The sequence below is a fragment of the Scyliorhinus torazame genome, chromosome 21 (assembly GCF_047496885.1).
Source record: "Scyliorhinus torazame isolate Kashiwa2021f chromosome 21, sScyTor2.1, whole genome shotgun sequence".
Taxonomy (NCBI): domain Eukaryota; kingdom Metazoa; phylum Chordata; class Chondrichthyes; order Carcharhiniformes; family Scyliorhinidae; genus Scyliorhinus; species Scyliorhinus torazame.
Window position 1 is genome coordinate 61,431,533 of NC_092727.1, and position 26,222 is coordinate 61,457,754.

Consider the following 26,222-nt stretch of genomic DNA (forward strand, 5'->3'; position numbering starts at 1 on the left):
CGCTCGACTCTGTAGCTCCGCCCACTCCAACAGCTGAATACCACCTGTTGCCTAAAAGAAAAAACTAGTTCCTTACATTCCCCACTTGCATCTCCTGCCGAAAACTGAAATTTGTGCCTCCTAGTCCTTGTATTTTATAGGTTTCTGAGATCCCCTCCTCATTCTTCTGAACTCCAGCGAATACAGTCCTAACCAATTCAATCTCTCCTCGTACGTCAGTCCAGCCAACTCAGGAATCAGCCTGGTAAGCTTCACTGCACTCCCTGGAACATCCTTCCTCAGATAAGGAGACCAAAACTGCACACAATATTCCAGGTGTGGCCTCATCAAGGCCCTGTATAATTGCAGCAAGACATCCCCGCTCCTGTACTTGAATCCTCTTGCTATGAAGGCCAACATATCATTTTCCTTTACCACCTGCTGTACCTTCAGTGACGTGTACGAGGACACCCAGATCTCGTTGCACATTCCCCTCTCCTAATTTATGGCCATTCATATAATAGTCTGCCTTCTCGTTTTTGCTACCAAAGTGGATAACCTCGCATTTAACCAAATCATAATGCATCTGCCATTCATTTGCCCGCTCCACTTGTCCAAATCACACTGAAGGATCTCTGTATCTTCCTCACAGCTCACTCTCCACCCAACTTGGTGTCATCTGCAAATTTGGAGATGTTGCATTTTGTCCAGCGAGGATGCTTGCAGAGTTTTGTGGGAGGACCTGCCGCAGGTCGGCACGGAGGGTGTCGGGAGGCTTGATACCCCTATAAGCCTGGGGGAGCTGACCGGTGCTCTCGACAGGCCTGTCCAGGGGCATACCCCAGGGCTGGCCGGCTGACCGAGGAGTCCTTCAGGGCATTCTGGGATGTCTTGGGGAGCGACTATGTGGGGGTCCTGGGGGAAAGTATCGCGACCGGGGAGATGCCCCTCTCATGGCGCAGAGCCACCATTAACTTGCTGCCAAAAAGTGGCGTCCAGTCCCCCTCCTCAGCACGGATTACAAGATTTTCGGCAAGGCGATGTGTTTGCGCCTTGGCACCATGCTGGACCACATAATCCACCCTGACCAGTTTTTCACGGTCCCGGGCCACAGGTTCCACGACAACATCCATCTGGTCCAGAACCTGGTCCATCATTCCCAGAGGGCTGGTATGTTGAGAGCCTTCCTGTCCCTTGATCAGGAGAAGGCGTTTGACAGGGTGGATCACAAATATTTATTTGGGACACTGCAAGCATTCGGGTTCGGGACACAATTTGTCACCCGGATCTGACCTCTGTACACTGCTGCGGAGTCCTTGATGGCACCCATTCGTTTTGGGAGAGGAGTGCGCTTTTGTCTGGCCAACTTTATTCTATATGCGTGAAGCCTTTCCTGCGCATCCTGCGGGGGAGGTTGTTGGGACTGCTTCTGTGTGGGCAGGCCATTGGGGTGGTCCTTTCGGCTTATGCTGACGACGTGCTCCTCGTGTTCACCGACCCTGCAGAGGATGCGAGAGAGCCAGCCTGTGTACTCCGCGTGTCCTCTGCCAGGATCAACTGGGCCAAATGTTCCGGACTCCTGGTCGATCCATGGCAAATGGACTTCCTCCCAGAGGAGCTCAGGTCTTTTACCTGGAGCAGGAACAGCCTCCTCTACTTGGGAGTCCACCTTTGTCTGGCTGAGGAATCCTGGCCGGCTAACTGGCAGGAGATAGAGACCAAGGTCACCGCTCGCTTGAGACGCCGGACAGGACTGCACTGAGTGCTGTCTTTACAGGGGTCGAATTCTCGTCATAAACCAGCTGATAGCCTCCATGTTGTGGAGGCTATCAGCTGGTCACTTTGACCTCTCCCCCTGCCTTTGTCACGAAGAGCCAGAGAATGTTTGTAGAGTTCTTTTGGGACAAGAGACTGCACTTGGTCACTGCTGAGATTCTGAGTCTCCCAATTAGGGAGGGCGGCAAGGCGCTGGTGTGTCTTTCCACCCAGGTGGCGACCTTCCTCCTTCAGACCCTGCAGCGATACCTTTACGTTGAGCACCCTCTACGATGGTGTGCCCTGGCGATGCATTTCTTCCACCAGGTGCACGGCCCGAATTATGACGTGCAACTCCAGTTCATAGATCTGCAGGGTCTTCAATACCCTCTGCAGGCGCTGCCCGCCTTTTACCAGGACCTGCTCAAAGCCTGGAACATGATCGCCTCGCGTTGCAGCTCCCCCCGTCAGGTGTAGTGGATGTCGTCAGGGAGCCGCTGCTCAGGAATCCGAACCTCCACCAATACCATATCGAGTGGCTGGTGGAGGAGTGAGCTGTGGCTGCCGGGGTGACCAGGATCGGGGACGTGCTGGGTGGCGGAGGAGTGGGCTGGATGACACCCCACGAGTTAGCACAACGTGCGCCGGTGGATGTCCGGCTCGCGGCCAATGCCATCCGATACCTCAAAACGGGCGTGCTTGGACCTGATGGCACTCGCAGTTTGGAGAACGCGTAGTTCTGCGGTGGTATGCCGTCTGGGCGAACCCGTGCCCGGATGGAATTCCACATTGGCCCCAGGCCCTGAAACCTCCCTCAGGGGCCCCACAATCGTAGCCGGCTCGCGGAAATGCCCTCCGTGCCCTTTTGCACTGTGCAGAGGGGTTTCCTGTACCCTTCACCTCCTTACCCTCGCCCGGACACGCCATAGCGTGCCTTGTTGCTGTCCGGCGGCGGTGATCCCCACTGGAGGTCCCTCTATGGAGGAGTCGCCCCCTTAATCTTAGGGACCTTGGGTGGAGGGTGTTGCACGCAGCAGTGCCATACAATCACCGACTGCACCGGTTCACGGACTCCCAAGAAGCCTGCCATTTTTGCGGCCTTGTGGAGTTTGTGTCCATGTTACATGTTTTAGGCTGCACTCCCTTTTTAGTTTTCTAACCAATCTTTTGCTGGAGTTCTGTTTGCACTTCAGCCCCACGCTCCTGATCTATGGGCACCCGGTGCGGAGAAGACGGAGGACCTCCTGGTGAACCTGCTCCTGGGCCTGACAAAGCGTGCCATTTATACGTCCAGGCAGCAGGGGACCGAGGGGGTCATCCGGCCAGACTGTCTGCCTCTCTTCTGCTGCTACATTCGCGGCCGGGTGTCCCTGGAAAGGGAGTATGTGGTGTCCAGGGACACCATCAAGATCTTGTGTCCCCGGTGGGCACTGCAGGGTTTGCGGTGCTTTATTGGCCCCTTTAACTGCACTCTTATTTGATGTTTGTTATGTTAGGTCCCTAACAGGAGCGGCCTTTTTTGCTTTGTCCCAGTTTGTTTCCTTTCTTCTGTTTTGTTGGTGGACCTCAAAAGAGTGGCCAATCCACTTACCCTGCACATCTTTGGGTTATTGGGGTGAGAACCACGCAGACACGTGGGGGGAATGTGCAAACTCCACACGGAGTGAACCCGGGTCCTCAGCGCCGTGCTAACCACTGTGCCGAGGACCCGGATTCTAGACTTTTCTGCACTACTGACGTCAGGCTTACTAGTCTATAATTTCCTGTTTTCTCTCTACCTCTCTTTTTAAATAGTGGAGTTACATTGTTGCAAAATATTGTAAACCCTGTACACTAATTACTAAAAGCTAGCGCATCAGTATAAAAAGAACTCATAAAGGCTAATATATTGGCTTAGTTAGGGGACTGGAATACAAAGGACAGAGAGGTAGCTTCTGTTGTACAGAGCCTTGGCTGGACCCCATCTGTATTTGGTTTGAGCATCACACGTCATAAGGACACATACAATAGGAGCACAAGTAGATCATATGGACTGTCCAACTTGCACCACCATTCAACATGATCATTTTTGAACCTGGGCTTCAACTCCACTTTCTGCTTGCTCCCCTTATCCGTTGATTGCCTGAAAGATCAATAATCTGTCTATTCCAGGAGCGGCATGGTGGCAGAGTGGTTAGTGCTACTGCCTCACAGAGGCAGGGACCTGGGTTCAATTCCAACCTAGGGTGACTGTCTATGTGGAGTTTGCAGTCTCTGGGTACTGCAGTTTCCTCTCACAATTCAAAGACGTGCAGGTTAGGTGGATTGGCCATGCTAAGTTGCCCCTTAATATCCAAAGATGTGCAAGTTAGGTGGGGTTATGGGGATGGGGCGGTGAACTGGGCCTAGGTAGAGTGCTCTTTCAGAGGGATGGTGCAGACTCAATGGACAAAATTGCCTACTTCTACACTGTAGGTATTCCATGGATTCTAAATATATTCAATGATAGCACATTGACAGCCCTCTGGGTAGAGAATTTCAAAGATTTACAACCTTTTGAGTGGATACATTTCTCTTCGTCTCAGTCCTAAATCTGAGACTATGCTGCTGTGTTCTACATTCCCCAAGCAGGGGAAACAATCTCACAGTATCTATCCTGTCAAGCCCCTCATTATCTTGTATGTTACAATGAGATCACCTCTAACTCTTCCAAACTCCAGAGAATTAAGATCTAATTTACTCAACCTCTTATCATAGGACAACCCTCTCATCCTACGGATCAATCTAGTGAACTTTCTTTGTACTGCTTCCAAAGCAAGTATATCAATCCTTAAATATGGAGACAAAAATTGTTCACAGTTTGTAAGATGTGGTCACCCCATAGCCTTGTACAATTGTAGCAAGGCCTCTTTATTCTTGTCCTCCATCCCTTGTAATATAGGTCAATATGCCATGTGTCTTCCCAATTGCTCGCTACACCATCATGCGTTATGTGTCTCTTGAACATCAACACATTAAAGTTTTGACTTATGGTCAAAATGAACAACCTCTCCTCCCCTTCTTCTGCCACCTTGCTGCCCTCATTTAACCTGTCCACATCTCTTCTCAGCCTCTTTGTGTCCTCCACACAAGCTGAATTTCCCTTGCATTTGAAATATCAGTGAACCTAGATAGCTGCCATTCTGTCTATTTATCTAAGTCATTACTATAGATTGTAAACAGCTGAGGCCCCAGCACTGATCCTTTCTGCCAACTTGAAAATGCCCTGTTTATCTTTGTGAATTGAGAAGTATGAAGAATGAGGACAGGAAATTTAAACTACAAGATACAATTCTAAAGGGGGTGCAGGAACAGAGAGACCTGAAGATGATTTTAAAAGCTTTATATATAGAGGCAGAATACAAAAACAAAGATGTTGCGGTAAATCTTTTATGAAACATTGGTTCAGCTTCAACTGGAGTGTTGTATCTGATTCTGGACACTGCACTTTAGGAAGGATATGATGGCATTAGTAAGGGTGTAGAAAATGTTTACGAGAATGGTTACAGGGATGAGGGGACTTCAGTTCGTGGATTGACTGATGAAGCAACATTAGAGGGTTGACTTCCGGTTGCGGGGATGCACTGCTAAGCCGCACGTTTCGGCAGCTCCCGTTCTAACGGACGTTTGGGCTCTTTTGGGGAGCCCCAACGGAGGTTTTTTCAGACCAAACCCAGTGTGGGGTGACGAAGGAAGGTGTCCCCCCGGGGGTGTATGGGTGCGAAGGATCCTTTGGAGCAGCGGCAGAGAAGAGAAGGAAGAAGCAAGATGGCGGCGGATGGAGCCGAGACGGCATTGGGCCCGGACCAGCAGGAATTCCTCCGACGGTGTGTGGAGGAACTAAAGAAGGAGGTGCTGGCGCCGATGTTATTGGCAATCGATGGACTGAAGGAAACACAAAAGGCCCAGGCGATAGAGCTCCGTGGAGTGAAGGCAAAGGCAGCCGAAAACGAGGATGAGATACAGGGCCTTGTGGTAAAAACGGAGACGCATGAGGCGCTACATAAGAGATGTATCGAAAGGCTGGAAGCCCTGGAAAACAGCTCGAGGAGGAAGAACCTCCGGATTCTAGGTCTCCCCGAAGGAACGGAGAGAGCTGACGTTGGGGCTTATGTGAGCACGATGCTCCACACGCTAATGGGAGCTGAGGCCCCCTCGGGCCCCCTGGAGGTGGAAGGGGCTTACCGGGTCCTTGTGAGAAGACCAAAGGCGGGAGAACTACCAAGGGCGATAGTGGTGAGATTTCACCGCTTCACGGACAGAGAGGCTGTTTTGATCTGGGCCAAGAAGGTACGGAGTAGCAGGTGGGAGAATGCGGTGATACGAGTGTATCAGGACTGGAGCGCGGAGGTGGCGAGAAGGAGGGCGAGCTTCAATCGGGTCAAGGCGGTGCTTCACAGGAAGAAAATAAAATTTGGGATGCTGCAGCCGGCGCAATTGTGGGTCATGCATCAGGGCAAGCACTACTACTTCGAAATGGCGGATGAGGCATGGACCTTCATCCAAGAAGAGAAACTGGACTAGAACTGAGAGTCTGATGTTGGGGGGGGAAACAACGAGGTTGTTGTACAGAAGTGTAAATTGGGGAATGGGAGGTTTATAGTACTGAAACGATAGACGGGGAATTTTTCTCCTCTAGATGGGGGGACACGGAGAAATGTGGGCGCCGGTGGAAAAAGGGACTGAGAGGGGGGATGGGGAATGAGGGAGCTGCGCCACAGGGGGCGGGGCCAATAGGAAAGCGCGGTTTTTTTCCCCGCGCTATAGAGATGATGGCGGGAAGATAGGCGCAGGAAGGAAGAGAGTTCCACACACAGGGGGGGTCAAAGAGAGAACGGGGGAAGCCGGGGTCAGTTAGAGTTAGCTGGCTTTTGGAAGCATCATGGGGGGAGTACCATGCTAGTTGGGGATCTAGCGGGGGGGGGGACTAACTGGGTTGCTGCTGCTGAGAGCAAGGGGGAGCTGGCAAAAGAAGAAGTGGTCGGGACGGGAAGGCGCCGCCTGGGGGATGGGCGGGTGCGCGGGACCCGGACGAGGGGCTGGCCCAGAATAGGGGATGGCTAGTCGGCGGGTGGCCCCCCAATCCGGCTGATCCCGTGGAATGTGAGAAGTCTGAAGGGGCCGATTAAGAGGGCCCGGGTGTTCGCGCACTTAAAAAGACTGAAGGCGGATGTAGTCATGCTTCAGGAGACGCATCTGAAGGTGGCGGTTCAGGTTAGGTTAAGGAAAGGATGGGTGGGACAGGTGTTCCACTCAGGGTTGGACGCGTAAAATAGGGGGGTGGCGATATTGGTGGGGAAACGGGTGTCGTTCGAGGCTAGGAATATAGTGGTGGATAACGGGGATAGATACGTGATGGTGAGTGGTAGATTACAGGGAAAGGAGGTTGTGCTGGTAAATGTATATGCCCCTAACTGGGATGACGTGGGATTTATGAAGCGGATGCTGGGACGTATCCCGGACCTGGAGGTGGGAAGCCTGGTAATGGGGGGGGGGGAACTTCAATACTGTGCTGGATCCTGGGCTAGACCGGTCTAGGTCCAGGACCGGAAGAAGGCCGGCAGCGGCCAACGTGCTTAGGGGGTTCATGGAGCAAATGGGGGGAGTCGTTCCGTGGAGATTTGCTAGGCCGTTGGCCAAAGAGTTCTCCTTTTTCTCCCATGTCCACAAGGTACACTCCCGGATAGATTTCTTTGTTTTGAGTAGGGCACTGATCTCGAAGGTGGCAGGAACGGAGTACTCGGCCATAGCCGTTTCAGACCATGCCCCGCACTGGGTGGATCTGGAATTAGGAGGGAGCAGCGCCCACTCTGGCGACTGGATGTGGGACTATTGGCGGATGAAGGGGTCTGTGGAAGAGTGCGGGGATGTATTGAGAGGTACCTGTAGGTCAATGACGATGGTGAGGTCCAGGTGGGGGTAGTATGGGAAGCGCTGAAGGCGGTGGTTAGGGGAGAGTTGATCTCCATTAAAGCTCACAAGGAGAAACAAGTGGGCAAAGAAAGGGAGAGATTAGTGGGGGAGATTTTGAAGGTGGATAAAAGATATACGGAGGCCCCGGACGAAGGACTATATAGAGAGAGGCGAAGACTTCAGACGGAGTTTGACCTGCTGACCACAGGAAAGGCAGAGGCACAGTGGAGGAAGGCACAGGGGATGAGATATGAGTATGGGGAAAAGGCGAGCCGGCTGCTGGCCCACCAACTTCGCAAGAGGATAGCGGCGAGGGAGATTGGGGGAGTTAGGGATGAAACCGGAACTACGGAGCGGAGAGCAGGGAAGGTAAATGAGGTGTTTAAGACCTTTTATGAGAGGCTATATAAGTCCCAACCCCCGGAGGGAAAAGAGGGAATGCAACAGTTTCTGGACCAACTAAGGTTCCCGAGGGTGGAGGAGCAGGAGGTGGCAGGTCTGGGGGCGCCAATTGAGGTGGATGAGGTGACGAAAGGACTGGGGAATATGCAAGCAGAGAAGGCCCCGGGAATTCTACAGGAAATTTGTGGACTTGTTGGCCCCGCTGCTGGCGAGAACCTTTAACGAGGCCAGAGAAGGGGGGATTCAACCCCCGACAATGTCGGAGGTGACGATATCACTAATCCTGAAGCGGGATAAAGATCCGCTGCAATGCGGGTCATATAGGCCGATCTCACTCCTAAATGTAGACGCCAAGCTGCTGGCAAAAGTGCTGGCGATGAGGATCGAGGATTGTGTCCCGGGGGTGGTGCATGAAGACCAGACAGGGTTTGTAAAGGGGAGACAACTGAATGTCAACGTTCGACGGCTGCTGGGGGTGATAATGATGCCCCCAGCGGAGGGGGAGGCAGAGATAGTGGTAGCGATGGATGCGGAGAAGGCATTCGATAGGGTAGAGTGGGAGTATTTATGGGAGGTGTTGAGGAGGTTTGGGTTCGGGGAGGGGTTTATCAGTTGGGTCAGATTCCTATATGGGGCCCCAGTGGCAAGTAACCGGCAAAGATCGGAGTATTTTCGGCTACACAGGGGAACAAGGCAGGGGTGACCTTGTCCCCATTACTGTTCGCGTTGGCAATTGAACCACTGGCCATAGCGTTGAAAGACTCTAAGAAATGGAGGGGAGTGGTTAGAGTGGGAGAGGAACATCGAGTGTCACTCTACGCAGATGACCTACTGCTATATGTTGCGGACCCTGTAGAGGGGATGACAGAGGTTATGCAGATATTGAGGGAGTTTGGAGATTTTTCGGGATACATGATAAATATGGGGAAGAGTGAACTTTTTGTAATACCCCCCGGGGACCAGGGAAGAGGAATAGACGCCCTGCCGTTAAGGAGAGTGGAAAGGAGCTTCCGATATTTGGGGGTCCAGGTAGCTAGGAGCTGGGGAACTCTACACAAACTTAATCTGACGCGGCTGGTGGAGCAGATGGAGGAGGATTTCAAGAGGTGGGATATGCTGCCGCTCTCATTGGCGGGCAGAGTGCAGACGGTAAAAATGATGGTTCTCCCGAGGTTTCTTTTCGTGTTTCAATGTCTCCCCATTCTGATCACGAAGGCCTTTTTCAAGAAAATAGACAGGAGCATTATGAGTTTTGTGTGGGCAGGGAAGACCCCGAGGGTAAGGAGGGGGTTCCTGCAGCGTAGCAGGGACAGAGGGGGACTGGCGTTGCCGAACCTGGACAACTACTACTGGGCCGCCAATGTGGCGATGGTTTGTAAGTGGATGAGGGAGGGAGAGTGGGCGGCGTGGAAGAGGCTGGAGATGGCGTCCTGTAAAGGAACGAGCCTAAAGGCGCTGGTGACGGCACCGCTGCCGCTCTCCCCGAAAAGGTATACCACAAACCCAGTGGTGGTGGCAACCTTAAGGATCTGGGGGCAGTGGAGGCGCCACAGGGGGGTGACGGGTGCCTCGGTGTGGTCCCCGATCAGGAACAACCATAGGTTTGTCCCAGGAAAGATAGACGGAGGGTTCCAGAGTTGGCAACGAACAGCAATTAGGAAACTGAGAGATTTGTTTATAGACGGGACGTTTGCGAGCCCGGGAGCGCTGGAGGAAAAGTATGAGTTGCCCCCGGGGAACAATTTCAGATATATGCAAGTGAGGACGTTTACGAGGCAACAGGTGAGGGAATTTCCGCTGCTCCCGACACAGGGGATCCAAGATAGAGTGATTTTCGGGGTATGGGTCGGAGAGGGTAAAGTGTCCGAAATATACCGGGAGATGAGGGACGAGGGGGAGGCGATGATAGAGGAGCTGAAGGGAAAATGGGGAGAAGAGCTGGGAGAGGAGATTGAGGAGGGGCTGTGGGCTGATGCCCTAAGCAGGGTAAATTCCTCGTCTTCGTGTGCCAGGCTTAGCCTGATTCAATTTAAGGTTCTACACAGAGCACATATGACGGGAGCAAGACTGAGCAGGTTCTTCGGAATGGAGGACAAGTACGGGAGGTGCTTGGGAAGCCCGGCGAACTACACACACATGTTCTGGTCGTGTCCGGCACTGGATGAGTACTGGAGGGGAGTGGCAAAGGTGATCTCAAAGGTGGTGAAGGTCCGGGTCAAGCCAGGCTGGGGGTTAGCGATATTTGGGGTAGCGGAAGAGCCGGGAGTGCAGGAGGCGAAAGAGGCCGATATTTTGGCCTTTGCTTTCCTGATAGCCCGGTGAAAGATCTTACTCACGTGGAAGGAAGTGAAACCCCCCGGCGTGGAGGCCTGGATAAACGACATGGCAGGGTTCATAAAACTAGAACGAATGAAATTTGCGCTGAGAGGATCGGCTCAGGGGTTCTCCAGGCGGTGGCAACCGTTCCTTGACTATCTCGCGGAACGTTAAGGGAAAATAGATTGTCAGCAGCAGCCCAGGGCGGGGGGAGCACTATTTTTTGTCACTTTGTTAGTTCACTATATTATTTAAATAATAATGTTATTCATCAGTTACTGTGCTATTTTTTATGTTGATTTGTAAAGTGGAAACATTCTGTTTGAAAACTTTAATAAAATATATATTTTTAAAAAAAGAGTAGAGGGTTGAGAGTTGTTGAAAATCACGATGCAGAGTAGATGGAAAGGAACTGTTCGCATTGATGGAAGGATTGGGAACCAGAGGACACCAATTTAAGATGAATGACAAAAGTGTCAAAAGTTCTATGAGGAAAAATCTTTTCTGCATAATAAGTGGTTACGATGTGGAACGCACTGCTTCAGTGTGATGGAGGCAGATCATTCATGGCTTTTAAAATGGAATTGTACAAGCACTTGAAAAGATAAAAAAGCAAACCTAATGGGATAGCGGGGTGGTGGGGGGGGGGGGGGGGCGTGGAGATGAGGGAATGGAACTAGATGGAGGTTTCTATGCTGTAACCATTCTATGATGCTAAGCTTTAGAAATTAGCTCTCAACTCAAATACTATCAGCTTTGTCCACATAGTAAGACATTTTCACACTGAATTCCTGTGCTCTGTGTGACTGGGGTCCTCTTACTGTTACAGGTGTTCCCATACTCTCTGCTGGTGATCGGTATGATTATGTACATTCCAGCTTTGATTTGGAAAGTATTTGTTACACCAACCCTCATTGCTGACCTACTTTTCATTATTGATGAGTTGGACAAGGCCTACAATCGATCGATCAAAGTGGCTCAACTGATTGTGAAGAAACACGAGAACAGTCCCAATGCCAAGCGTCTGATCCAGGAAGAGTTGGACAGGTAGAAAACCAATCATCTCACGGTATCAAAAAACAAGTACCCATTCTTAGCTGTGGAACAGGGGTGTAGGATTAGTAACGCTGATGATTGATACACAGAATGAATAGAAAGGGAGCTGATCATTGAATGGAAACAGACGATAAATAGAACTTTTGATACAACACTGCAGATGTCCTATGCTGCTTCACAGGAGTGTTTATCAAATACGATTTAACACTGAGCCAATGAAGAGATATTGGGACAGATGACCAAAAGCTTGGCTGAAGAGGTCAGTTTGAAGGAGGCGAGAGGTAAAGAGACAGAGAGGTTTAGGGAGGGAATTCTTAGCGCCCAAGCACCTGGAAGGCATGGATGTCAATAGCACAACAATGGAAATTAAGGGTATGCAAGAGGCCAGAATGGAGGGTGTGCAGATACCTTGATAGCTTGTACAGCTGGAGGAGGTTACAGAGATGGGGAGTGACAGGGCTAAAAAGGGATTTGCAAACTAGAATGAACTGTCGGCCAGTGGGTAGAGAGGGGGTAAATAAGTGAATGAGAGTTGATGCACATTGGCAGACAGGTAACAGAGTTTGGAACAGGACAAGTTTATAAAGAGATTGGATTGGATTGGATTTGTTTATTGTCACGTGTACCGAGGGACATTGAAAAGTATTTTTCTGCGAGCAGCTCAACAGATCATTAAGTACATAATAGAGCAACACACGGCACATAATGTAACTACATAAACACCGGCATCGGGTGAAGCATACAGGGGTGTAGTGTTAATCAGGTCAGTCCATAAGAGGGCCGTTTAGGCGTCTGGTAGCAGTGGGGAAGAAGCTGTTTTTGAGTCTGTTCCTGCGTATTTTCAGACTTTTGTCTCCTGCCCGTGGAAGAAGTTGGAAGAGTGAGTGAGCTGGGTGGGAGGGGTCTTTGATTATGCTGCCCGCTTTCCCCAGGCAGCGGCATGTGTAGATGGAGTCAATGGATGGGATGCAGGTTCGTGTGATGGACTGGGGTGTGTTCATGACTCTCTGAAGTCTCTTGCGGTGATGGGCCGTGCAATTACCATACCAGACTGTGATGCAGCCAGACAGGATGCTTTCTATAGTGCATCTGTAAAAATCGATGAGTTAATATGGACATGCCAAATTTCCTTAGTTTCCTGAGGCAGTACAGACGCTGTTGTGCTTGCTCGGTGGTAGCGTCAACGTGGGTGGACCAGGACAGATTTTTGGTGATGTGTACCCCTAGGAATTTGAAGCTGCTAACCGTCTCCACCTTGGCACGGTTGATGCTGACAGGGGTGTGTACAGTATTTTGATTCCTGAAGTCAATGACCAACTCTTTAGTTTTGCTGGCATTGAGGGAGAGATTGTTGTCGCTGCACCACTCCACTCGGTTCTCTATCTCCCTCCAGTATTCTGACTCGTCAAAATTCGAGATACGGCCCACTATGGTCGTATCGTCAGCAAACTTGAGATGGAACCAAATTTTGCCACGCAGTCGTGTGTGTACAGGGAGTATAGTAGGGTGTATGTGTACAGGGAATATAGTAGGAGGCTAAATACGCAGCCTTGCGGGGACCGACTATTGAGGATTATTGTGGAGGAGGTGTTGTTGTTTATTCTTACTGATTGTGGTCTGTGGGTCAGAAAGTCGAGGATCGGACTTCCGGGTTGCGGCGATGCGGAGCTAAGCCGTGCGATTTGGCAGCTCCCGCGAAAACGGACTTTTGGGCCCGCTAACGGAGCCCCAACGGCACTTTTTAAAAAACCAACCCGTGGGGAAGGAAGGAGAAAGGTCCCCTACTAACCTGCATGGATCGGACCCGCAGCGAAACGGCGAAAAAGCGGCCCTGGAGCAGCGGGAGAAGAAAGAAGAAAAATGGCGGCGCCCACGGACAGAGAGGAGATGAAAGAGTTCATCAAGTGCTGCTTCGAGGAGCTGCGTAAGGAGATGGTGGCGCCTATACTGGCAATGATTGAAAGACTTGGAGCAACCCAGAAAGCCCAAGAGGTGAAGATCCAGGAGATCCAGGAAAAAGTGAGTGAGAATGACGACGAGCTCGTGGGCCTGGCGGAGAGAGTGGAGCGGCACGAGGCGCTGCACAAGACGTGGGCGGGAAGACTCGAAGACCTGGAGAACAGATCAAGGAGAAACAACTTGAGGATCCTGGGTCTCCCAGGAGGAGTGGAGGGGGCCAATGCCGCGGCATATGCGGGCACAATGATCGGGACGCTGATGGGTGCAGAGGCCCCCCCGGGATTGCTGGAGCTGGATGGGGCGCACCGAGTGCTAGTGAGGAAGCCCAAGGCAAAAGAGCCACCAAGGGCGATGGTGGTGAGATTTCACCGGTTTACGGACAGAGAGAGGGTCCTGAAATGGGCCAAGAAGGAACGGAGCAGCAAGTGGGACAATGCGGAGATCAGAATATACCCGGACTGGAGCGCGGATGTCGCTAAGCGGAGAGCGGGTTTCAACCGGGCCAAAGCGGTGCTGCATCGGAAAGGAGTGAAATTTGGAATGTTGCAGCCAGCGCGACTGTGGGTTTCACATAATGGCCAACACCACTGCTTCGAAACGCCCGAAGAGGCGTGGACCTTTATACTAGCTGAAAAATTGGACTCTAATTGAGGGTTTGTGTGGGAGGGGGTTTGTTTGAAGGTTGAAGTATGATGGTTGTTGTACGTAGGGGGTCAACCACGCGCAGGAAATGCTATATGGGCTGGGGGAGAGGGACAAGGTCACGACAGGAGCTGCGCCATGGGGTGCGGGGCAGGCTTTGGAAAGCGCGGGGTTGTCTTTCCCGAATCAATGTACATTGATTGGGAGATTCGCACACGGGGGGGTCAAAGGGATGGCGGGGGAAGCCGGGGTCAGCAGGTGTCAGCTGACTTACGGGAGGGATATGGGGGGAGCAAAAAAGCTAGACGGGGATCTAGCGGGGTGTGGGGGAAGGTGGGGGAGAGGAGGGAGGGGGGGAAGGGGGGGGGGAAAGGGTCGCTGCTGCACTGGCCGCAAGAGAACGGGACACAGAAGAGGTGGCTGGGACGGGGTCCCCCAGTTGGGGGACTGGAGAGTGAGGGAGACGCGGACAAGGGACTGGCCCAGAAAAGGAGATGGCTAGTCGGTGGGGGGGGGGGGGGGTCTGGTGAGAGTCCCTCCAATCCGGCTGATAACGTGGAACGTGAGGGGCCTGAATGGGCCGGTGAAGCGGGCTCGAGTGTTCGCGCACTTGAAGGGACTGAAGGCAGACGTGGCAATGCTCCAAGAGACACACCTGAAGGTGGCGGACTAGGTCAGGTTAAGAAAGGGATGGGTAGGACAGGTATTTCACTCGGGATTAGACGCAAAAAATAGAGGGGTGGCAATTCTGGTGGGAAAGCATGTGTCATTTGAGGCCAAGACTATCGTAGCGGATAATGGAGGGAGATATGTGATGGTGAGTGGTAGGTTGCAAGGGACGTGGGTGGTGTTGGTAAATGTATACGCCCCGAACTGGGATGATGCTGGATTTATGAAGCGCATGTTTGGGCGCATTCCGGACCTGGAGGTAGGAGGACTGATAATGGGAGGGGACTTCAATACGGTGCTGGACCCAGGACTGGACCGCTCCAGATCAAGGACGGGAAGGAGGCCGGCGGGGGCCAAGGTGCTCAGGGGTTTTATGGATCAGATGGGGGGAGTGGACCCATGGAGGTTTGCAAGACCGCAGGCCAGGGAATTTTCTTTTTTCTCCCACGTGCATAAGGCTTACTCCCGGATAGATTTCTTTGTTCTGGGCAGGGCGCTCATCCCGAGAGTGGAGGGGACGGAGTATTCGGCCATAGCCGTTTAGGACCATGCCCCGCACTGGGTGGAACTGGAGCTGGGAGAGGAGAGGGACCAACGCCCGCTGTGGCGGCTGGATGTGGGACTGCTGGCTGATGAGGTGGTGTGTGGGAAGGTGAGGGGGTGTATTGAAAGGTACTTGGAGGCCAACGACAACGGGGAGATGCGAGTGGGGGTGGTATGGGAGGCGTTGAAGGCGGTGATCAGGGGAGAGCTGATCTCCATCGGGGCTCATAGGGAGAAGACAGAGGGAATGGAAAGGGAGAGGTTAGTGGGGGAGATCTTGCGAGTGGACAGGAGATACGCAGAGGCCCCGGAGGAAAGATTACTTGGGGAAAGGCGACGGCTCCAGACGGAGTTTGACCTGCTGACCACGGGCAAGGCGGAGGCACAGTGGAGGAAGGCGCAAGGGGCGACTTACGAGTACGGGGAAAAGGCTAGTCGGATGCTGGCGCACCAGCTCCGTAAGAGGGCGGCAGCGAGGGAAATAGGGGGAATCAAAGATGGAAGGGGAGCCACGGTTCGAAGTGCAACGAAAATAAATAAGGTATTCAAGGACTTCTATGAAGAGCTGTACAGATCCCAGCCCCCAGGGGGGGAAGGGGGGATGAGGCGATTCCTGGACCAGCTGGGGTTCCCGAGGGTGGAGGAGCAGGAGGCGGTTGGTTTGGGGGCACCAATTGGGTTGGAGGAGTTGAGTAAGGGTTTGGGGAGCATGCAGGCGGGGAAGGCCCCGGGGCCGGACGGGTTCCCGGTGGAGTTCTATAGAAAATATGTGGACCTGCTGGCCCCGCTACGAGTGAGGACCTTCAACGAGGCAAGAGAGGAGGGAACCCTGCCCCAGACAATGTCGGAGGCGACAATCTCCTTGATTCTAAAGCGAGACAAGGATCCACTGCAATGTGGATCGTACAGGCCGATTTCGCTCCTCAATGTGGATGCTAAGCTATTGGCGAAGCTACTGGCCACTAGGATTGAGGACTGTGTCCCGGGGGTGATTCACGAGGACCAAACGGGATTCGTAAAGGGCAGGCAGTTAAATACCAATGTGCGGCGGCTCTTAAACGTGATAATGATGACATCGGAGGAGGGAGAGGCGGAGATAGTGGCAGCTATGGACGCGGAAAAAACCTTTGACCGAGTAGAGTGGGAGTACCTCTGGGAGGTATTGCGCAGGTTTGGGTTCGGGGGAGGGTTTATTAGATGGGTTAAGCTCCTTTACAGCGCCCCGGTGGCGGGTGTAGTGACGAACCGGCGGAGGTCGGAGTTTAAACTAATGCAGCAGGGGCATGGGAACCTGGATTGTAGTTTTAGGGTAAGGGAGAATGAGAGTATAGAGGTCAGGAGCACAGATTTGACATCGCAGGAGGGGGCCAGTGTTCAGGTAGGTGGTTTGAAGTGTGTCTACTTCAATGCCAGGAGTATATGAAACAAGGTAGGGGAACTGGCAGCGTGGGTTGGTACCCGGGACTTCGATGTTGTGGCCATTTCGGAGACATGGATAGAGCAGGGACAGGAATGGATGTTGCAGGTTCCGGGGTTTAGGTGTTTTAGTAAACTCAGAGAAGGAGGCAAAAGAGGGGGAGGTGTGGCGCTGCTAGTCAAGAGCAGTATTACGGTGGCGGAGAGGATGCTAGATGGGGACTCTTCTTCCGAGGTAGTATGGGCTGAAGTTAGAAACAGGAAAGGAGAGGTCACCCTGTTGGGAGTTTTTTATAGGCCTCCTAATAGTTCTAGGGATGTAGAGGAAAGGATGGCGAAGATGATTCTGGATATGAGCGAAAGTAACAGGGTAGTTATTATGGGAGACTTTAACTTTCCAAATATTGACTGGAAAAGATATAGTTCGAGTACAATAGATGGGTCGTTTTTTGTACAGTGTGTGCAGGAGGGTTTCCTGAAACGATATGTTGACAGGCCAACAAGAGGCGAGGCCACGTTGGATTTGGTTTTGGGTAATGAACCAGGCCAGGTGTTGGATTTGGAGGTAGGAGAGCACTTTGGGGACAGTGACCACAATTCGGTGACGTTTACGTTAATGATGGAAAGGGATAAGTATACACCGCAGGGCAAGAGTTATAGCTGGGGGAAGGGCAATTATGATGCCATTAGACGTGACTTGGGGGGGATAAGGTGGAGAAGTAGGCTGCAAGTGTTGGGCACACTGGATAAGTGGGGCTTGTTCAAGGATCAGCTACTGCGTGTTCTTGATAAGTATGTACCGGTCAGACAGGGAGGAAGGCGTCGAGCGAGGGAACCGTGGTTTACCAAGGAAGTGGAATCTCTTGTTAAGAGGAAGAAGGAGGCCTATGTGAAGATGAAGTGTGAAGTTTCGGTTGGGGCGATGGATAGTTACAAGGTAGCGAGGAAGGATCTAAAGAGAGAGCTAAGACGAGCAAGGAGGGGACATGAGAAGTATTTGGCAGGAAGGATCAAGGAAAACCCAAAAGCTTTCTATAGGTATGTCAGGAATAAGCGAATGACTAGGGAAAGAGTAGGACCAGTCAAGGACAGGGATGGGAAATTGTGTGTGGAGTCTGAAGAGATAGGCGAGATACTAAATGAATATTTTTTGTCAGTATTCACTCAGGAAAAAGATAATGTTGTGGAGAATGCTGAGCCCCAGGCTAATAGAATAGATGGCATTGAGGTACGTAGGGAAGAGGTGTTGGCAATTCTGGACAGGCTGAAAATAGATAAGTCCCCGGGACCTGATGGGATTTATCCTAGGATTCTTTGGGAGGCCAGGGAAGAGATTGCGGGACCTTTGGCTTTGATTTTTATGTCACCATTGGCTACAGGAATAGTGCCAGAGGACTGGAGGACAGCAAATGTGGTCCCTTTGTTCAAAAAGGGGAGCAGAGACAACCCCGGCAACTATAGGCCGGTGAGCCTCACGTCTGTAGTGGGTAAAGTCTTGGAGGGGATTATAAGAGACAAGATTTATAATCATCTAGATAGGAATAATATGATCAGGGATAGTCAGCATGGCTTTGTGAAGGGTAGGTCATGCCTCACAAACCTTATTGAGTTCTTTGAGAAGGTGACTGAACAGGTAGACGAGGGTAGAGCAGTTGATGTGGTGTATATGGATTTCAGCAAAGCGTTTGATAAGGTTCCCCACGGTAGGCTATTGCAAAAAATACGGAGGCTGGGGATTGAGGGTGATTTAGAGATGTGGATCAGAAATTGGCTAGCTGAAAGAAGACAGAGGGTGGTGGTTGATGGGAAATGTTCAGAATGGAGTACAGTCACAAGTGGAGTACCACAAGGATCTGTTCTGGGGCCGTTGCTGTTTGTCATTTTTATCAATGACCTAGAGGAAGGCGCAGAAGGGTGGGTGAGTAAATTTGCAGACGATACTAAAGTCGGTGGTGTTGTCGATAGTGTGGAAGGATGTAGCAGGTTACAGAGGGATATAGATAAGCTGCAGAGCTGGGCCGAGAGGTGGCAAATGGAGTTTAATGTAGAGAAGTGTGAGGTGATTCACTTTGGAAGGAATAACAGGAATGCGGAATATTTGGCTAATGGTAAAGTTCTTGAAAGTGTGGATGAGCAGAGGGATCTAGGAGTCCATGTACATAGATCCCTGAAAGTTGCCACCCAGGTTGATAGGGTTGTGAAGAAGGCCTATGGAGTGTTGGCCTTTATTGGTAGAGGGATTGAGTTCCGGAGTCGGGAGGTCATGTTGCAGCTGTACAGAACTCTGGTACGGCCGCATTTGGAGTATTGCGTACAGTTCTGGTCACCGCATTATAGGAAGGACGTGGAGGCTTTGGAGCGGGTGCAGAGATTTACCAGGATGTTGCCTGGTATGGAGGGAAAATCTTATGAGGAAAGGCTGATGGACTTGAGGTTGTTTTCGTTGGAGAGAAGAAGGTTAAGAGGAGACTTAATAGAGGCATACAAAATGATCAGGGGGTTGGATAGGGTGGACAGTGAGAGCCTTCTCCCGCGGATGGATATGGCTGGCACGAGGGGACATAACTTTAAACTGAGGGGTAATAGATATAGGACAGAGGTCAGAGGTAGGTTCTTTACGCAAAGAGTAGTGAGGCCGTGGAATGCCCTACCTGCTACAGTAGTGAACTCGCCAACATTGAGGGCATTTAAAAGTTTATTGGATAAACATATGGATGATAATGGCATAGTGTAGGTTAGATGGCTTTTGTTTCGGTGCAACATCGAGGGCCGAAGGGCCTGTACTGCGCTGTATTGTTCTATGTTCTAAGTTCTACTTTCGGCTGTACCGAGGGACGAGGCAGGGGTGCCCCCTGTCCCCCCTGTTGTTTGCATTGGCGATCGAACCCTTGGCCATATCACTTAGGGAGTCTAAGAAATGGAGGGGGATAGTCCGCGGGGGAGAGGAGCATCGGGTATCGCTATATGCGGATGACCTGCTGCTATACGTGGCGGACCCAATGGAGGGGATGGTGGAGGTCATGCAGACTCTGAAGGAGTTTGGAGAGTTCTCGGGCTACAAGCTTAATGTAGAGAAGAGTGAGCTTTTTGTATTATAAGCAGGGGACCAAGAAAGAGGGATAGGGGACCTACCGCTGAGGAGGGCGGAGAGGAGTTTTCGGTATTTGGGGATCCAGATAGCCAGAAGTTGGGGGGCCCTACATAAACTGAATTTGACGAGGCTGGTGGAGCAAATGGAGGAGGATTTTAAAAGATGGGACATGCTCCCGCTCTCGTTGGCGGGTAGGGTGCAGTCGGTCAAAATGGTGGTCCTTCCGAGGTTTTTGTTCGTGTTTCAGTGCCTCCCCATCGTGATCACCAAGGGCTTTTTCAAGAGAGTAGGTAGGAGTATTATGGGGTATGTGTGGGCAAATAAGACCCCGAGGGTTAGGCGAGGGTTCTTGGAACGCAACAGGGACCGAGGAGGGTTGGCTTTGCCAAACCTAGGGAATTACTACTGGGCAGCAAACGTGGTGATGATCCGCAAGTGGGTCATGGAGGGAGAGGGGGCGGCATGGAAGAGGATGGAGATGGCGTCCTGTAAAGGAACGAGCCTGGGGGCGTTGGTAACGGCACCGCTGCCGCTCTCACCGACAAAATACACCACAAGCCCAGTGGTGGCGGCAACACTAAGGATCTGGGGCCAGTGGAAAATGCACATGGGTGCAATGGGAGCATCGGTGTGGTCTCCGATCAGGGGTAACCACCGGTTTGTCCCGGGGAAGATGGACGGGAGGTTCCAAGGCTGGCATCGGGCGGGGATAAGAAGAATGGGGGACCTGTTCATTGACGGGACATTTGCGAGCCTAGGGGCACTGGAGGAGAAATTTGAGTTACCCCGGGAAATGCATTTAGATATATGCAGGTGAGGGCTTTTGTGAGGCGACAGGTGAGGGAATTTCCGTTGCTCCCGGCACAAGAAGTTCAAGATAGGGTGATCTCGGGGGTATGGGTCGGGGAGGGCAAGGTGTCGGAAATATACCAAGAGATGAAAGAAGAGGGGGAAGCGCTAGTAGAAGAATTGAAAGGTGAATGGGAGGAGGAGCTGGGGGAGGAGATTGAGGAAGGGCTATGGGCTGATGCCCTGGGTAGGGTTAATACCTCCTCCTCGTGTGCCAGGCTCAGTCTGATACAACTTAAGGTGGTTCACAGAGCGCATTTGACGAGGGCGAGGCTGAGTCGGTTCTTTGGGGTAGAGGATAGATGTGAAAGATGTTCAGGGAGCCCGGCAGACCATGTCCATATGTTTTGGCCATGCCCGGCATTGGAGGGGTTCTGGAGAGGTGTGGCGGGAGTAATATCCCAGGTGGTGAAAGTCCGGGTCAAGCCAAGCTGGGGACTAGCAATATTTGGAGTAGTGGATGAGCCGGGAGTGCAGGAGGTGAAAGAGGCCGGAGTGCAGGAGGCGAAAGAGGCCGGAATTCTGGCCTTTGCGTCCTGAGTAGCCCGGCGAAGGGTCTTGCTATTGTGGAAGGAGGCGAAGCCCCCTAGCCTGGAGGCCTGGATTAACGACATGGCGGGGTTCATAAAATTGGAGAGAATTAAGTTTGCTTTGAGAGGGTCTGCACAGCGGTTTTACAGGCGGTGGCAACCGTTCCTAGAATATCTCGCGGAGTGTTAGAAGGAGGTCGGTCAGCAGCAGCAGCAACCCTGGGGGGGGTGGGGGGGGGGATGAGAGATTGTTTGAGGGTGGACAAGTGGGAGATGGCATGGAGGGTGGGGGGAAACGGTACGTGCGGCCAAGAGCCAGTGTACAAAGCTATGTAAATATACCATCTTGCCATGTATATAGTTTGCTCAGGGAGATTTTGCATTATTTTGTTACGGTGGGGGGGTTACTGTTTGTAAGGGGAAAAAATTGTGTTGTTAAAAAACCTTAATAAAAAATATTTTAAAAAAAAAGAAAGTCGAGGATCCAGTTGCAGAGCGAGGAGCCAAGTCCTAGGTTTTGGAGCTTTGATACGAGCTTGGCTGGAATTATGGTGTTGAAGGCAGAGCAGTAGTCAATAAATAGGAGTCGGATGTAGGAGTCCTTGTTGTTGAGGTGCTCTAGGGATGAATGTAGGGCCAGGGAGATGGCATCTGCTGTGGACCGGTTGCGGCGGTTTGCAAATTGCAGTGGATCAAGGCGTTCTGGGAATATGGAGGTGATGCGCTTCATGACCAGCCTCTCAAAGCACTCCATTACGACTGAAGTCAGGGCCACCGGACGGTAGTCATTGAGGCACTTTCACTTTTTATTTTGACAGAGTAGATTGTGCCAAGGGTTTTAGAATAGTTGCCAGATTAGTGACAAACCTTGTGTAGTAATTTTGCAAGCCTAAGAAAGGTTGAAGCTGGTTGACATTGAGGTATGGGTGCCTCAGTACTGGCTTTGACTTCTGAAGACAACTTATGCAGTCCCATGGTGTTGATCCCGTAACCTAAATATTCAAATGAAGTTTGGAAAAATTCGCATTTATATTTTCGGACTCTTAATCCATAATCTTACCTCTGGACCATGGCATCTAAGTCGCGGAGATGTTCTTCCTCATTCTTCCCAGTAACCAAGATGTGATCCAGGTAACATCATCTCATCCAAAATTTGATCAATAGCTCGTTGGAACAATGGTGGCATTGAAGTGATGACAAATATAATCTTTTATATCAAAATAACCCTTTGTGTCATAATTGTCAAGAAATGTTGTAAATCCTGATCCCCGATCATTTGAAGATATGCACAATTGAGGTAAATTTTACTTGAATGTTGGCCTCCAGCCAACGCAGCAAATAGGTCATCAATCAGGATAACAGGATACTGCTCTGCACAAAGTACAAGATTAATATTGACTTTAAAATAGCCACAAATGCATACAGGTTGACTTTTTTTCATCACGGGTACAATCGGCCTAACCCAATCATTCAAGGACTGCCACTCTGACCAGCTATTCTATTTTTAAAAACATTTTATTAAGGCATTTGTAATTTTTTAACAACAATTTCAAAAGCAAACCCACCCCCCCCCCACCCCTCCAGCCAACATGGCTTACACACCCACTTCCCCAGTCCCCCTCCTCCACTCACTGATCCCTCCTCAATATCTCCCTCTAGCCGCACCCCCCACCCATCCACCTTATCGTATCTGCTGACAGCTTAATTTTCTACAAAGAAGTCGATAAACGGCTGCCACCTCCTGGTGAACCCTAGCGTCGATCCTCTCAGGGCAAACTTAATCTTCTCAAGCCTGAGAAACTCGGCCATGTCATTAACCCATGCCCTCAATTCCAGGGGCTCCGGGTCCCTCCACGCCAATAAAGTCCGTCTCCGGGCTACCAAGGAGGCAAAGGCCAAAACGTCAGCCTCTCTTGCCCCCTGGGCTCCTGGGTCTTCCGACACTCCAAAAATCGCCACCTCTGGACTTGGTGCCACCCTTGTCTTTAATACCATGGACATGACATTGGCATATCCTTGCCAGAATCCCTGAAGCTTCGGACATGATTTGGGGGCCCTCCCGCACACCGCCCACATCTATCCTCCACCCCTTCAAAGAACCTGCTCATATGGGTCACAGTCATATGCGTCTTGAATTGTATCAGGCTGAGCCTAGCACACGATGAGGACGCTTTGACTCTACTCAAGGCATCTTCCCACAGACCCGCCTCTAGTTCCTTGTCCAACTCATCCTCCCATTTACGTTTTACCTCCTCTATCTGGGTTCCCTCCCACTCTCTGAGCTCTTTATAAATTTCCGAGATCTTCCCCTCCCCCACTCTCGTTTTCGAAACGACCTTGTCCTGTATCCCTGGGGCGGTAGAAGTGGAAAGTTTGAAACATGCCTCCGTGCAAAGTCCCTCACCTGCAGATAATGGAACCCATTCCCACCTGGCAGCTCAAACTCCTCCTCAAAGTCCTCCAAGCATGGCTGCCGTCAATGAACAGGTCCCCGAACTGTTCAATCCCAGCTCGCTGCCACCTCCGAAACCCCCCATCTAGCACCCCCAGCACAAACTGGTGGTTGTCACAAATTGGAGTCACACCGACGCTCCCTCCACTCCCCACACCCTCAAAGCCGCCACCACCACTGGGCTTGCGGAGTACCGAGCAGCGAGAACGCCAGGGGTGCCGTTACCAGTGCCCTTACATGATGCCGCCTCCACCCGCTCTCATACAGACCCCTCCCCCACTACCCACTTCCTGATCATTGCTATATTCACCGCCCAATAGTGGTTCCTGAAATTCGGTAGAGCCAGCCCCTCACTCCCCTCCCCCCCGCTCCAGCAGCACCTTCCTATACCCGTGGGTTTTTACCTGCCCACACAAACCCAGAGATCACCGCATTCACCCTCTTAAAAAAGGCTTTTGGAATAAAAATAGGGAGACACTAGAATATGAACAGAAATCTTGGAAGAACTATCATCTTTACGGTCTGTACCCTCCCCGCCAGTGACAACGGGAGTATATCCGACCTCCGAAAGTCCTCCTTCCACCATCCGAGCCAAATTTAGCTTGTGTAGCTGCTCTCATTCCCACGCCACCTGGATTCCCAAATACCGAAAACTCCCTCCCACTACCTTGAACGGCACTATTCCCCCCCCCACCCCCAAATCTCCTCTCCTGCCCCCTCGCCTGGATCGCAAAGACCTCACTCTTACCCATATTTAATTTATGCCCCGAAAACTGGCCAAATTCCCCTAGGATCCTCATAATCTCTCCAATCCCCCCCAACGGGTCACAAATATACAAGAGTAGGTCGTTCGCGTATAGCGAGACCGTGTGCTCCACCTCCCCACTGTCCCCTGGAAGATCTTCAACGCTCTCAGCGCCTTTGCCAGTGGCTCTACAGCCAAGGCAAACTGCAGTGGGGAGAGCGGGCATCCCTGCCTCGTCCCCCAGTGCAGCCTGAAATAATCCGAGCTCCCTCTGTTCGTCTGCACGCTCACCACCGGCGCCTGGTACAGCAGCCGGACCCAGTCACAAAACCCTGCCCAAACCCAAACCGCCCCAGGACCTCCCACTCCACCCGATCAAAGGCCTTCTCTGCATCCATGGCAATCACCACCTCCACATCCCTTCCCTCCGAGGTCATCGTAATCACATTTAAAAGCCTTCTGATGTTGGCCATTAACTGGCTCCCTTTTTACAAATCCCATCTGGTCCTCCCCTATCATCCCTGGCACACAATCATCTATTCTCGAGGCCAATATCTTGGCCAGCAATTTGGCGTCCATATTCAGAGGGGAGGTTGGTCTGTATGACCCGCATTGTTCTAGATCTTTCTCCCGCTTCAGGATAAGGGAGATCGATGCCTGTGACATCGTTGGGGAAAGTACCCCTCGATCCCTAGCCTCATTAAACGCCCTTATCAGCAAGGGCCCCAGCACCCCTGAAATTGTTTTGTAAAACACCACTGGCTATCCGTCTGGCCTCGGGGCCTTACCCGACTGCATAGCCTCCAACCCTTCCACTACTTCAAACAGCCCAATCGGGGCCCCTGGGCGCTCCACTAACACTGACCAGCTATTCTAATTCTGCCTGAACCTTAGGCCTGGTTGCGTACGACACTGACCTAGCCTTTAAGCATCTCACCTGACTTTCTTCTGTATTCTTCAGCTTTATTGAGATATCCTTCATGCTTTCCAGCTCACCACTGAAGACAATGGCATGTTTCTTAAAGATTTTGGATCGGCCTGATCCGGAATCTTTCATGAGATTTACCTTGGCTTAAATTAATCTGATGTTTTCAAGCCAAGTCTTCCCATTAGTGCCGGGTAATTTCCTTTGACTATGTGCAAGGACAAATCTGCCACCTGTCTATTTAACTGCACTGATTCAGCTTTTAATTTGTTTTATAGAACATAGAATCCATGCAGTGCAGGAGGCCATTCGGCCAACGAGTCTGCACCGGCCTTTGGAGAGCACCCTACATATGTCCACGCCTCCACTCTATCCCCGTAACCCAACCTAACCTTTTGAACACTAAGGGGCTAAATTGCATGGCCAATCCATTGAACCTGCACATCTCTGGACTGTGGGAGGAAACCGGAGTGCACGGAGGAAACCGACGCAGACACGAGGAGAAAGTGCAGACTCCACAGACAGTCATCCGAGGCCGGAATTCAACCCGGGTTCTTGGAGCTACTAGGCAGCAGTGCTGGGCCACCATGCTGCTCTTGCTTTCTGAAACTTTTGTCTGAAGCTTGTTTCTTTTTCCAAGTGTGTGCAATGTGGCCCATTCTGCCACAATTTCTGCACATGATGTCTTTGCACCAACAGTCTGCTGCTGAGTACCCAGCTTTTGCACACCTATGGCAAAAGCGAGTCTGTGTTTGCGTTCAAGATTCAGCCAACATCTTGTGAATTCTTGTGCTTGAACTCAACTGCTGAGCTTCTTTCGCTGCTAATTCCATGGATACAGCAATTTATAAAGCTTTCTTTAAGGTCAGGTTGGTTTTGGTTAACAACTGCTTTTGAATAACTTCGCTCCTTAAACCACAGACTAATCTATCTCTGATGGTATCATTTAACACATCCCTGAA

At 51.4% G+C, this 26,222-nt stretch overlaps 1 protein-coding gene across 1 annotated transcript in view; it reads left to right on the top strand.

Annotated features, from left to right (window-relative positions):
* The window catches only part of LOC140398313 (pannexin-3-like), a 133,995-nt gene that overhangs the window by 90,893 nt on the left and 16,880 nt on the right, over nucleotides 1-26,222 (top strand). Inside the window, exon 3 of the mRNA XM_072486862.1 lies at nucleotides 11,213-11,430. Within this exon, the coding sequence (XP_072342963.1) occupies nucleotides 11,213-11,430 (218 nt within the window). The remainder of the gene's footprint in view (nucleotides 1-11,212; nucleotides 11,431-26,222) is intronic.